A 14,009-nucleotide genomic window follows, 5' to 3' on the forward strand; every position below is an offset into this window, starting at 1 on the left:
GGCGCCTACCTTCATAGGCCTTGGCTGCGTTCACCAGGCTGGACCACTCGAGGCCTGCAGCTGTGTCGGGGAGCGGCATCATTCCCGGGTCCAGACGCCGCAGGGGCCGGTCCCGCCCCTCGGCCAGTGAGAGCTCGGAGGCAGAGATGGTGGCTGGGTGGGGAGAGGATGGGTGCGAGTGACAGCGTGGGAGAAATAAAGAAATGAACACGTTACTTTACACTTCACATACAATTATGTAACGTTACATAACGGTTACACTGTTATATGTAATTAAATGAATAAATTATATTTATTAGATGATAAGTGCCAGGGAAAACAACCAGCAGGGTAAGCGGATAGGAGTCTTGGATATTTATGAGGGTATGATTTGAAACGGGGCGCCGGGGAGGCCTAGCGGAGAAGATGGCCTTTTGTACAAAACTCAGAAGGAGGCGAGGCTGTTGGGGGGTGGTCAGGGGGCACATCTTGGGAGAAGAGCATTCTGGGCAGATGACCCAACCAGTGAGAAATCAACCCCTGAAGCAGGAACGTGCCTGGAGGTTTAAGAAACACTGAGGAGGGCACTCCTCTAGATGTCCAGTGGCTAAGACTCCGTATTTCCACTGCAGGGGGCCCGGATTCGATCCCTTGTCAGGGAACTAAATCCCACATGCCACACTAAGACCCGGCACAGACAAACTAGAAAAAAAAAAAAAAAAAGAGGAGGCTTGCATGGCCGGGACAGAAGGTGGTGACAGGGCTGGATGGTGCAGGGCCCCTGGGGGCTATGACAAGAACCGTATCGCTTCCCCGAGTGAGATGGAGCCAGAGGAGGGTTCTGAGCTGTACCAGGTGTCCACTGGGTCCCTCCAGCTTTGTGGGGGGGGATCAGGGAGGCTGTGAGGAGGCTCCTGGGACGGTCCAGGAGGGAGATGAAGGCAGACAGGAGCCAGTATGGCTGGAGGGACAAGGTCCTGGGTCTGCCTGGCAGGTGGGGCCGAAAGCATTCCCTGAGGGTGGATGTGGGCGTGAGACAGAGGGGCCTCTGGGAAGACTTCAGGATCTGGGAGCTGGCACTGAGTCGGGAGGGCCGGGGGTGGGACCAGAAGTGAGGCTTCTGGAGGTGTGAGTGTGAGGTGCCCGAGACACCCGCACGGAGCTGTGGGTGGGGTGCGGGCCACCTGCGTCTGGAGCAGAGGGGACAGTGCCAGGCTACAGAACGTGGGGCTCTGGGGTACGGCCGGTGTTTAGGGTCACTGTGGGGAGACCCGGTGGGTTCAGGCATGACATGACAGGCAGAGAAAGAGTCTCCGGGTGCTGGAAGGGATGGAAGGCACAAGCAGCCTGTCAATGGCGGCATCTGCTGCAGAGATAGAGGCCTCCTGTGGGGCTTAGGCCCTGACTCGCTGAGGCCTCACAGACCCCACAGGGGAAGGCAGAGGGTGACAGTGAAGCACAGAGGTCAGGCAGTGACTCTGGCAAGGAAGGCTGGGCCTGCTCCACGTAGCCCAGGCTCATCCTCTCGGCAGGCACCACAGTGAGCACCACAGCGATCGTCTCTTGGCCCTCACTCCCCCAAATTAGCCAGGAGGGAAGAGCTGCTATGACCCTGAGTGACAGAGGGGGTGACTGGGGCTCCGAGCTGGAAGCTGGCTGCCTCGCACCCTCTCTCTCGCTGGTGGGGGCACCTGATTTTGACAACGTGGGGTCTGACGCTGACCCTGCTCTAGGCCCAGCCCCACACGGCGTTGGTCTTGAGAGGCTCCCTGTTCATGTCTTAGTTCAGAGACAAAAACCTGACTGATGAGAGGTTAGAATGCTCGCTCCTGGTGACCAAACACTGAGAAACAAATACATCAACAGTGAGAGTGTTTCCAGCGCTTACTGCATATCAGGCTCTGAGTTTGGTGTTTTCCATGTACTAGCTTGTTTGATTCTCGGATTAACTCAGTGAGGTGGGTGCTTTTTTGGCCTACATTCTGTAGGCACAGGGAGGTTACAGCTGTAAGGTCAGGACCTGACCACAAACTCGGGCCACCCCGGCTCTCAGGATGCGAGGTGCTAGTTGGCGAGTGAATGAACGCTCAGGGGAATGGATGAGAAGGCAGGCTGAAGGATGCCCTCGATCCCCACACTCCTGTTTCCAGCCTCCTAGTGTCTCACAGCTGAGGAGGTGGGGACCGTGGGAGCAGCTGCCTCTGCCACGCAAGTCATCTCAGGCGCTGCCTCGTGAGAGGCTCCTTCGCCTTGAGGGCTCTTCATCAGTGGAGCCTGGGCCCGGGCTGACAGCACCTCTCCAGCCCCGAAGTGGCTTGGAAAGGGCTCTCGAGCAGGCGTGGAGATGTGGAAAGGCCCGGGGCCCGGCCAGATGGGACTCTCAGGTTCAGGAGGACAGGGGAGTCAGATGGGCACAGAGAGGGGGGTGTGTGTGTGTGTTTCATGAGAAAGAGGGCCCTGGGCTGCGGTCACTGTAAGGACCCAAACAACCCTGGGCCCTGCTCTTAGGGAGTCTCCAGTCCAGCGGGGGGGACAGACTCATTCCCACGCAGCGACCACCGGGAGAGAGTGGGGCTGTGATGGGGAAACACAAGGCTGAGACAGCATGATGGGTGGGATGGGAGGGGGCTGGGGGCACGGGTGCCCAGAGGAGGTGCCTGACTCAGCCTGGTTAGGGGGAGAGGACTTCCTGGAGGCGGCAGCATCTCTGACACGACTAAAAGGATAGGCAGAGGCAGGCAGGCACTCTGTCTTTCTGTGATCTCTGTGCACCCTCCTGCCCTGGCCCGTCTCTTGCCTTCTCACCATGTGTCAAATGCCTCCTCGTGCCTGGCCCTGCCTTCGGCACAGACAGGGCAGTGAGGTGAGAGGCTGATGAAGGAGACACAGAGTGAAAATCAGGGAGGCAAGAGAAACCGCCGGGAAGCTCAGTGCCACCAGGGCAGGGGTGCTGTGTGCCCCCCCCTGCTGGGTGCCCAGAGCCTACAGCAGAGCCTGGCCCAGACCAGGGGCTGGACAAACAGTGGGATGAAGGCAATGGAGGGGCAGGCCAGGGCCTCTGGAGTTTAAACTGGGAGAGAGGACCCAGCCTGGGGCTTACGGGAGACTCCAGAAAAGAGCCAGATCTGGGCAAAGCTCTAAAGGAGAAGCGGGGGTCAGGAAGCAAGCACGGGGCTGGAGGAGCAGCACGGCAGGCAGAGGGAGCCCTGAGAGAGAGAGTGCGGACAGGAGGTTCTCAGGGAGGCACCGAGCAAGGGCCCTAGGGTGGAGCCCCTGAATATCAGGGCAAGGACTATGGACCCAGATACGAGGTCAATGAGAAGCTATGGAAGAATTTTAAGGGGGGAGACAGAACCCCTCAAAAAAGTCCCCGAGCCTCCATCCCATCCTCTGTGGTCTACAAAAGGGCTCCATCAGACGCTACAGGGCACAGCCCCTCAGCTGAAACCTGGGACGGGCAGATCTCGGAAGTCAAGGTTTGTGGCGATCTGACAAAGTAACGGCATACTGTACCCACACCCCCGAAAAGGTCGGCAATGGCCCCCATCCAACACACCCGTGTTCCTCAACTAAGCAACGATGCTTCACGCCAAGTGGGGTAAAGAAGGGCCACGAACAGCCTTACATCCGTTCAGGTCGGGCACTGCTGGGGGGGCCTGGCCTGGACGTCTGCCCTGCCTTCCAGTCTCAGAGCCTCTGAGGCTGTGGATAGAGGATTACAGTGCGGACTGAAGGCACAGCTGACCCCAGCCAGCGCGCAACCATGCACACAGCATTCCCTTCAGTAAAGATTTGCTGACGGTGGTCACACCACTCTATCTCCTCCCGTCGAGAGCTGGCAGGCCTGGAGGAAGTCACGTATGTGAAGACAGGAACCTCCATGGTGGTCCAGTGGTTAAGACTCTGTGCTCCCAATGCAGGGGGCTCGGGTTTGATCCCTAGTCAGGGAACTAGAGCCCAAATGCCACAACTGAGAGTTTACAGGCTATAACTAAAGATCCTGCGTGCTGCAACTAAGACCCAGAACAGCCAAATAAATACATAAGTAAAAATAAATATTTAAAAAAAATTCATGAGGTAATTTGCTTGGTGCTGGAACAGGGAGCTGGGGAAGGGGCACATATAATGGAAACCCTGATCCTCAGGGCCCTAGTAATGAGCCTCCAGTCTGGAGACCCCCAGAGAGACTAACGCCCTCTCTCTGGTCTCAGATGACCTCAATCTTTGGGGGCCCCCCATTCCTAGGTGACTGATGCTTGGCCAGCAATCCCTTGCTCTGAGGGTGACACCCAATGTGCTCAACCACTGCGGTCCCCGGATGCTCCCGTGTACTTCAGTTCCCACCCTCATCTGACTTTGACACTGATGACCCATGTCCTTTGACCTCAAGGTGATCCACATGCTCATGCCCTCCTGCTCCCTCCACCCCCAACCAGTCTCCAGGCTCCCAGGCTCACATTTCTTCTCGGGGAAGCTGTTGCCTGCGGTGGTGGGGATGGGGCCAGGGCCGCCAGGCGGGTGGGGGTGCTGGTGTTGGCGGCGGGCGGGCAGCGTGCTGGAGGGGAAGGCGCAGGTGCTGGTGAAGAGCACATCGCTGGGCAGGCCCGGGTCCAGGCCTGCAGGGTTGGCGAAGCTGGGCTCCCGACGCCCACTGCACAGACTCTCATCTGACAGCGTCCGCTGCAGGCTCTTCTGTGGCGACTGCTGCCAGGACAGGAGTGTGGTCATGGCCAGGCCCACGGTCACTGCCCTTGGATGCTTCTTCCCCACCATGTGCAGTCCTCACCCACCCAGCATCTATTTCTGCCCAAAGTACCTAACTTCTCCCTGAGGATTCCTCCTCCCCTCTTTGCAGCACACCTCCACTCTCCAGCTCCAGGGGAGGTAGGGAAGGTGGGGTGACCTCAGCTAGAGCAGGAGACCCAGGGGTTGGTGGGGATAACCTGGGACAGAGTGCTGGCTCCCCCCAGAGCCAGTGGGAGAAAACCCTGCGGAGACTGGGGCCACGCAGGTCCCAACAAAAGTGCACCTGCCCAAGCACCTGGCCCACCAGGGGAGGCAGAGACGAGAGGGACAGAGAATGCCTGTTGTTTTGGCCTCCCCCAACCTCTGGGTCACGGGAGCCCAGGTGCCCCCTGAGCAGTCCCTCCACTCCTGGCCCTGTGGTCTGGGCAGGCAGGTGCTGCTTCCACCCTGCCCTCGGGGAGGATGTGAGAGCGGTCCAGTGGGGATAAAGCCCCCGCGAGCCTGCCAGGCTGGCTCACGCTGTGATCCTATCCCTGACCAACGTGACGTCCTGACTCCTGGCTGCAGGGGCACACGCACACCCCAACAGGCCGGTGGGTGCCGCGGGCAGGAAGAGGCTGGAGTGAGTGCAGGGAGCTGCCCCGGCCTGGCCCCGCCCCCCTCTGCCTGATTGCATGCATGCAAGCATGGGTGTGTGCCTGGCAGGGGCAGCCTCTACATACGCCGGTATCTCTCTCCTGCTCGGGCGCCAGGTTGTCCATGATGATGAGTTTCTTTAAGTCATCTTCGATGGTGGACTTGTAGTTCTTCCGTGGGGAGCGGAGGTCTCGGAGGGAGGCCCTCAACCGCGGCTGCCCGAAGACGTTTTTCGTGCTGCTGTCCACCTGCCTGGAAGGAGAAGGTCATGGTCAGAAGGGTCTCGGGAGGCTCGAGTTGCTCCTCAAAGCCGTCCTGACCCCAGGGAGCTGACCTCCACTGGATGAGTGACCGCGGCTTCCCCACGTCACCCGGTGAAGATGGACAGAGACGAGACCTGGGTTACCCTCTCCACTTGCCCATCCCCCAGATGTGTCCTGGAAACCCACTGTGTGCTGTGTGTGTGCTCAGCAGTGGGAATACAGCAGTGAATGTGGAGCAGACCTGTCAGAGACTGACCGTGAATAAATGAGCAGGGAGAGAGCGCCCACAATGCGAGGTGGAGAGAGGTATGCTGAAGAGAAGTAAGCTGGGTAAAAGGATAGGGGTTGCTGGGGATGGAGGCTGGGTTTTCCTGTCATCTTTTGGCAATGCCACATAGCATGGCGATCTTAGTTCCCTGCTCAGGGATCAAACCCGCGGCCTCTACACTGGAAGCATGGAGTCTCAACCACTGGGCCACCAGGGAAGCCCCAAGGCAGGCTTTCCTAAGGGGATGACATCTGAGCAGAAAGGGAAGAAGGCAGGAATCTGCTGGTAGAAGAGGATGCCAGGTAGAGGGAACAGAGAGTGTTGGGCTGAGACGTGTGAACAAGCCTGGTGAGTTAACAGAGGCGTGGGGGGCAAGACGGTGAGGGGGAGGTGGGGAGGCCTGGGAGGGGCTGGGGCAGGTGTTCGAGAACTTATGAGCCACAGAGGGGTCTCAGGATTGCACCTGGAGAGTCCGAGCTGGTGAGTGCCTGGTCCTGATTTGTGCTTTAGAAGAGCTGAGGGCTGAGACACCACCCTCAAGGTAACAAGGAGATGGGAAACTCCGGATTTGTTCAGGTGGAAAACAGGGACGGTGTGGACCAGGGACTCAGCCACAGGAAAGGGAGGGGGTCCCACAGAGTTAGACTCCCTTGGGGGGCCGGTCCCTTTGGGCCAGGGCTGGGCCACAGACAGCAGACCTCTGGCCTGGGCGCTCCAGGGCCTGGCACCAGATCCCCCTCACTTTGCTTTCCATCACGTGGGGTGGGCTCAAACATCGCGGGGTGGCTGGGAGGACCCAGAAGACGAGGCACAAGGGCTTGGAGCAGCCTCTGACCGCTATCTCGCTTTTCTACTGGGTCTCCCATTCTCGTTGGTCTTCCCTGGTGGCTCAGCTGGTAAAGAATCCTCCCGCAATGCGGGAGACCTGCATTTGACCTCTGGGTTGGGAAGAGCCCTTGGAGAGGGGAACGGCTACCCACTCCAGTGTTGTGGCCTGGTGAATTCCACGGACTAAGTAGTCCACGGGGTCACAAAGAGTCGGACACGACTGAGCAACTTCCAATCTTGTTCCAGAAGCTGATTTGTGAGCCAGGGTCACTCTGATCACCACACTCTTCTTCAGCATTCCCAAAGCTGACCCAGGGCTGCCTTCCAGAAGACTATGACCTAAAAGTCACTGAGGCACAGTCTGGGGTTAAGAGCAGGAGCCCTGGTGGGCAGACAGGTCTGGGTCTGAGTCTAGACTCTGCCTCTTCCTGCTGTGGGACCCCAGGCCTCTCTGATCCTTGGTTTGCACACAGGGAAAACACAGTGACCTTACATTTTGGATTTTGCTGCAAACGGCCTGGCCAGCACCTCACCGAGCGGGTGCTGCGAAGATGAGAGCTGCTATTCTAACCGTTTATCTGGGGGTGCTGGGCACCCTGAGCCGCACATGGTCCTCTCCTGCTGCTCTTTCCCCATTCTGCAGGCACCACAGGCTGCCACCCCAGCTCCCTGGCCCGGGATGGCTCCTGGGGGCTCTCTGTCCTCCACTCCTGGGACTTCCTCTGCAGTCTCCTCTTGCCTCCTGAGTCTGGCCCAGCCTTTGGGATCAGGTCCTACTTTTCCAGCCAACCCTAGATCCCTCATCTGAGGTGTTGCCACCCACCCCTCCCCGGAAAGAAATAATGACAGCTCACAGGAGCACAGAGCTAGGCGCTATCTACCAGTCCGAGGGCTCCATGTGAGCTAACCTGTGAAATCCACACAGCAGCCCTCCCTGGGAGCCACTGTTAACTGGCATCTCCACTTTACAGGTGGGAAACTGAGATACAGAGAGGTTAAAGTAACCGTCCACAGTCACACAGCCTGGGACCAGAGGAGTTAGGATTCCAGTCCAGGCCACCGGGCTGCAGAGCCCACGGGCATCATAACAGTGCTTGGCTGTCACGTTTCTATCAAAGAGATGGTGTATGAAAGATGTACAGTATGTGGAACATAATCACATCGGGTTTAATGATATGCTTTTATAGGGACTTTCCTGGTGGTCCCATGGTTAAATATCCACCTTCCCATGCAGGGGATGTGGGTTCAATTACTGGTCGGGGAACTAAGATTCCCATATGCTGCAGGGCAACTGAACCCAGGAACCATAACTAAAGAGAAACACAGGCACCCCAACTGGAGAAGCTCGCATGCCCCAACAAAGACCCCATGTGCTAAGACCAGACACAGCCAAATAAATTAATAAGTATTTTTTAAAAAGCTTTTATACATAAAAAAAATCCTGGAAGAAATTATGAACAATGATTACTTCTGGGAAGTAGGAGTCATATTAGAAGGTGGAAAAATGAAACTTTCACTTTTCATCTGATACAAACACCCTTCTGAACTGCTTGAATTTATTTTGCTATAATCATGTATTGTAACAAAAATAATAATAAAAACTAGTTTAAAAAAGAGCTGACACCTAGACTTCATCATTGTGTAACTCAAGAAAGAAAAAGAGAAGAGTCTTTGAACTCAGGAAGAAATAAGATATCTTGGGCTCCTGAGGGTACTGAAGTCCATTTTTTAAATTTTTTCTCTTATTTTCTCAGCTGCCAGCCTTGGGATTTCAACAAAGGAAGGAAGAGAGGGTGGTTAAGTGATTTTTTTTTTCTTGTTAGGTCGTATTCCTTTTCAAATGAGAATTCCAGGGCTAGGGTAATTCTGGCTCCGTCATTATTCGGGAAGTATGCTTTCTGGGCAAACGAAAGGCTTTCTATCCAAAAGAGAGAAACAGACAAAAGCAAGAAAGACACACACCCCCCCCCACCAAAGTACATGCTGTTCCCCTGGGAGCTCGAAGGGCCTCACCCCTGCCGCTTCCCTTTTGATTTTGCCATTTCCCAGAATCCCCTGCACAAGGGGTGCTGTCCACGAGGCTCCCCTCTGGGAAGGGTGTAAAATGACCTGCTGAAAATATAAAACTGTGCACTCTCTCCACCCTAGGAGTTCTACGTCTGGGAGTGTCCCCTTTACGGGGCCAGGTGTGTGGGGACACTTCATGAAGTCTTGACTAAGGAGGAAACAGCACTGGCCAGTACTGGCAGGGTGAGGCCCCGCAGGGAGGGCGCCAGAACAATCCCCTCTAGCTGCTGAAGACAAGAGGACTTGGGCCACGCGACATGGGAAGAGGTTTGCCCAGATGCGTCACGGGAGTAAGCAAGTTATGGGGACTTCCCTGGCGGTCTCGTGGCTAAGACTCCATACTCCCAATGTAGGGGGCCCAGGTTCAATCCCTGGTCAGGGAACTAGATCCCACATGTGGCAACTAAGAGTTCGCATGCCGCAACTAAAGATTCTGTGTGCCATAACTAAGACCTGGTGCAGCCAAATAAACATATATATAAAAAAGTATGTATGGTGTGAAAGCATTTTTAGGAAACAAAACTCGCACACAGCTTATGCTGTGCTGTGCTTAGTCACTCAGTTGTGTCCAACTCTTTGCGACCCCATAGACTGTAGCCTGCCAGGCTCCTCTGTCCATGGGATTCTCCAGGAAAGAATACTAGAGTGGGTTGCCGTGCCCATCTCCAGGGGATCTTCCCAACACAGGGATCGAACCCAGGACTCCCGCATTGCAGGCGGAATCTTTACTGTCTGAGCCATCAGGAAAGCCCCACACACAGCTTAGCGTGGTATATTCAAGTTTACCAAACTCTCAGCTCCTAAGGTGGGTATGTCGGAGAGATTTTCTTTCTAAAAACATTCCTTGCCACAGCCCACCAGGTCCAAATCTGTTCCACCCCACCTCAGCCCTCATCTCCTCCCATACAGGCTTCCCAAGGTTCCTGAAACACGCCAGGGAAGTCCTTGCCTCAGGGCCTTTGCACCTGCTGTCCTGTCTGCCCAGAGCAACCTCCCCAGCATTCCCCGCAAATGGCAGCTTCTCATCCACCCAGCTTCACTCAAATGTCACGTCCTCAGAGAGGCCTTCCCTGACACTCCACCTTTTGTGGCCCCCTCCCAGCCCAGGTGAGCTACCTCACACTCTCCTGTGCTACTTCTTCACTGTCTTCATCTCACAGCCATTTGTCCTGTGTAACTGTTTTGGGGTCCCACTCCTCCCACCTCACCTGCAGTCTGTGTTTATGTCCAGGGTTGGGGACGAGGCCGGCAGGCACACTGACTGAGTTGTTAAATGTGTATCACACAAAACTGACCTTCCTTCCAACCCATCAGCCAACCTCCCTACCCATCTCCTTCCTTCCTTCCAACTTCCCTTCTGCTCTCCCTTCCTTTCCCAGCAAGCTTAAATGACTTCCATAAACCAGGAGAAAGTATAGAGGACTTCCCTGGTGCAGTGTTTAAGAATCTGTCTGCCAATGCTGTGGACATGGGTTTGCTCCCTGGTCTGGGAAGATCCCACATGTCACGGAGCAACTAAGCCTGTGTACCACAATTACTGAGGCCCACGCACCCTAGAGCCCATGCTTGCAACAAGAGAAGCCACCACAATGAGAAGCCCTCACACCGCAAGTAGAGAGTAGCCCCCTCTTGCTGCAACTCGAGAAAGCCAGTGCACTGCAATGAAGACCTAGCACAGCCAACAAAAATAAATAAACAAAGGATAGAGATACTTTAAAAAGTCAAGCCAGGAGAACACAAGCATTCCTTCCTTGCTCTGTTTGGGTTCATTTGCTGAAACTATCTTCCCAGCTCTCAGAACCCCTAGGACTTGAGTGGGGCTCTCCTGATTCTCCAGTGGAAGGCTGGCTCCCTGGAAGAAATCCTGCTAGAACCTTCTTTCCGATGCTCAGCTCCACATCTATCTATACACTGCAAGTTCCACATGGCCTGACACTGTTAGTGGGCAGCTATGACATGTCTAAAAGGAATAAAATATGATGAAATTCAGTTTGGAGAGTCAAACTCATCATTTTTGTCCACACTCTCTCTCTTCTGGGAGGATTTCCTAATGTATTGTCTAAACTGAAAATTCTAAGCAATAATTTAAAATGGCATTAATTCCAGGTTAAAAGAAAAAAAAACTGGGTTTGTGCACCTCTGATCTTTTTCCTTCTTCTCAAGATCTTTGGTCTTTATAAATGTTTAAATCTAATGACCTCTGAGGATAAAATGGACTCGACTCTGACTGTTAAAAAGAATGAGATCACCTTCTGTGTTCTATCTAATATGGAACTGTCGCCAAGCTGAGAAAAGAGCAAGTGAAAGAGCCTGAAGCACAGACAGGAGGTGACCCCATGGATTAAAAAAAAAGGGGGGGGAGGCGGGAAGGAAACACACACACTCACGTGTGCTCAGAACATTTCTGTAAGGATGGACAAGAAATGAAACAATGGTTGCTCCGGGGAGGGGAGCTAGATGGCTAGGGGCCAGGAAAGGGAGACAGGCCTGGTTTTCACGGCACACCCTTTTGAACTAGTTTGGTTTTTATCCTCTGCATGTTTTACCATCTAACACACAAATGAAGAAAACACCCAGAAGGAGGTACCCTCTCTCAAAGTTCTGACTGACAGCCTTGGACAGAGTCCCTAATTTGCCTGTGTTGTTTGAACTTGCATTTGCCACGCTGGGGAATTAAACACTCACGTTAGAAAAGAAAGAGGGAGACAGAAAAATGACAAAGAAGGCCCTGTAGTTAGGAGCGGGACAACAGCAAGTTCTTTTCCCCGTGATGGCTGGGCCAGGAGTGGAAGGCGACCAAAGGCTCTGACTTGGCTGGGCCTGATCCCAGATGACTGGGAGCTCTGGCCTCCAACCCAGGCAGCTCCCTTGGGGCTGGGTTAATTAAGCTAATTAGCACCACTGTCGGTTGGCCTGCCTGAGCTGGGGGTTCTGCCAGCCTTGCTGGCGAGGACACTCATCGAGTCTGTGCCTTGGGCTGCGGGCCGACTTTCTTGAAAGGCTGGCTGGGCGAGGTGGGTGGGGGTGGAGGTCGACCCTGCCGTGGGGTGGGGATGCTGCTGCTTCCGTGGCTGTGCTGAGCTGAACCCAGGGCCCCTAAACTCGAGGAAGGAGGGCGTCTGCAGGCCAGGCGTCAACCGCTAGAAGCCAGTGCCAACGCTGAGCGGCCCTTCCCGAGGCCTCGCTGACTCCCTGTGCCACCTCAGGGAGGGAGGCACCCCCTCCTCCCCTTTAGAGGCTGGGGACCGAGGCACGGTGAGTGGATAATGCTCGGAAGCCACATCTGCCCCGTGCTCTGAGCCGCCTGAGATTTGCTCTTGATGAAAGATTGCAGTGTTCAGTGTGTCTGGGACGCAGTGACGGCGGCTCTGGGGGTGTGGGCCCCAACTCTGGGGCTGGGGTGTCTCACGGGGCTACGTTCCTTCCCCATGGCCATCACTTCCATCGCCTCGCTTTACCGGCAAGAGTACTGATGCCCTGAGAGCTTCTGACACAGTGACCGCAGTCGGGTCCTGGGCTTCACTCGGGGGACTGCTCCTGACTGCGGTGGCAGTAACAGCAGCTACAGCAAAGCTCGCCCCCTGAGCACTCCCTCTCTCTCAGGCCCCAGGCTGCTCATTTTTTCCCCCCACTTTTTGGCGACGCCATGCAGTATATGGGATCTTAGTTCCCCGAACAGGGATTGAACCCATGCCCCTGCAGCTGAAGTGGGAGTCCTCACCACTGGACCACCAGGGAAGTCCCAAGACTGTCCTTCTTATGGATGAGGACATTTGGAGCCTGGGTCCCCAGATGTGACCTGGGGGATCACCGCCACAACCACGCTCCACCGTAAGCAACAAGCAGGCTATTCCCTAGGGCACGCCTGCCTCCTCCTCACCAGGCCCTGTCTGCAGGGACCAGGGCCAGAAGGGCCGCCACACGCCAGCCTTTCAGTCGGGCTGAGACCAGCCTGGCAGGGAGGAGGTGCCCTGGATGGCTGAGGAAGGGGGCTGAAGGCCGCAGGTTCTGTCTCCTGCTCCGTGGGGACCCAGCCTGGCCATGCTCTCTCCTGCTCAGCCCTGTGCAGCTCAACCTTCGTGCTGGGGTCCTCACGGCAGTTACCTCAGGAAGTCCTCACAGCCGGGAGGTGGGGAGGATGTCATGCCGGTTTAAAGAGATAAAGGCTGAGTGAGGGAGGGGTGAGCGGCCAACAGGGGAGTCCTTTCCAACCCCCACGCTGTGGGAGAAGGCAGGCCGGTGAGCTCAGCGTCCTGCGACAAAGCAGTCACAACGGCACTGTTCGGCCCTCTCCTGAGGCAGAGCTGCAGGGGGCCTGCAGCAGAGGGGCTGGGTGCGGAGGGGTGGGGGGCTTCCACCTCAGTGCCCTGGGTCCCCTCAGGGTACAGCTCCTCCGTCCTTCACCAGCTCACTCCGCTTTTCGTGCAATGGAGCATGCGCCCCCAACAGGCGACTGTTTCCTCCGAGAAGTCACTAGTCCGCAGAAGGCGCGAGTCCGGCCTTGGATGCGAGCCTTGCCTGAGTCTTTCCCATGATGAGATGCCCTGCCAGTTCTCTTTCTAGGTATGAATCCCAGCTCTGCCACTTCCAGTTGGGTGACCCAGGCTACGCACTTCTAACTGTGCATCAACTTCCTCCTCTAGAAATACGGTCACCGGGAGGACCTGGGGGGTCTGTAAAGCCCCATCCACACAGCTTGGCTGAAGGACAGCACCCCTGTGCTGGCTGCAGCCATTTATAGTGCTCTGGGGACATGTTAGAGGTCCCTGACCAGAATCAATGAGAAAGGAGGCAGATTTGGTGATTACTCCTTTGGAGACACACTCATATTAGGGGTGACCTATGGCATCTGGTCCCATCACTTCATGGGAAATAGATGGGGAAACAGTGGAAACAGTGTCAGACTTTAGTTTTCTGGGCTCCAAAATCACTGCATGGTGACTGCAGCCATGAAATTAAAAGACGCTTACTCCTTGGAAGAAAACTTATGACCAATCTAGATAGTATATTCAAAAGCAGAGACATTACTTTGCTGACTAAGGTCCCTCTAGTCAAGGCTATGGTTTTTCCTGTGGTCATGTATGGATGTGAGAGTTGGACTGTGAAGAAGGCTGAGTGCCGAAGAATTGATGCTTTTGAACTGTGGTGTAGGAGAAGACTCTTGAGAGTCCCTTGGACTGCAAGGAGATCCAACCAGTCCATTCTGAAGGAGATCAACCCTG

General features: G+C 55.5%; 1 protein-coding gene across 4 annotated transcripts in view; it reads right to left on the reverse strand.

Annotated features, from left to right (window-relative positions):
* SIPA1L3 (signal induced proliferation associated 1 like 3) overlaps window positions 1–14,009 on the reverse strand; it is a 251,978-nt gene that overhangs the window by 9,218 nt on the left and 228,751 nt on the right. For 3 of the 4 annotated variants that reach the window (XM_040252892.1, XM_040252889.1, XM_040252890.1), the window contains exons 17-19: window positions 5,448–5,613; window positions 4,437–4,683; window positions 10–153 (exon numbers count right to left, since the gene is read on the reverse strand). In XM_040252892.1, coding sequence (XP_040108826.1) covers window positions 10–153; window positions 4,437–4,683; window positions 5,448–5,613 — 557 coding nt within the window. The remainder of the gene's footprint in view (window positions 1–9; window positions 154–4,436; window positions 4,684–5,447; window positions 5,614–14,009) is intronic. The other variant, XM_040252891.1, reaches the window with a different exon arrangement.

Source organism: Oryx dammah, unplaced genomic scaffold (assembly GCF_014754425.2).
Source record: "Oryx dammah isolate SB20612 unplaced genomic scaffold, SCBI_Odam_1.1 HiC_scaffold_13, whole genome shotgun sequence".
In the NCBI taxonomy this organism is placed as follows: Eukaryota; Metazoa; Chordata; class Mammalia; order Artiodactyla; family Bovidae; genus Oryx; species Oryx dammah.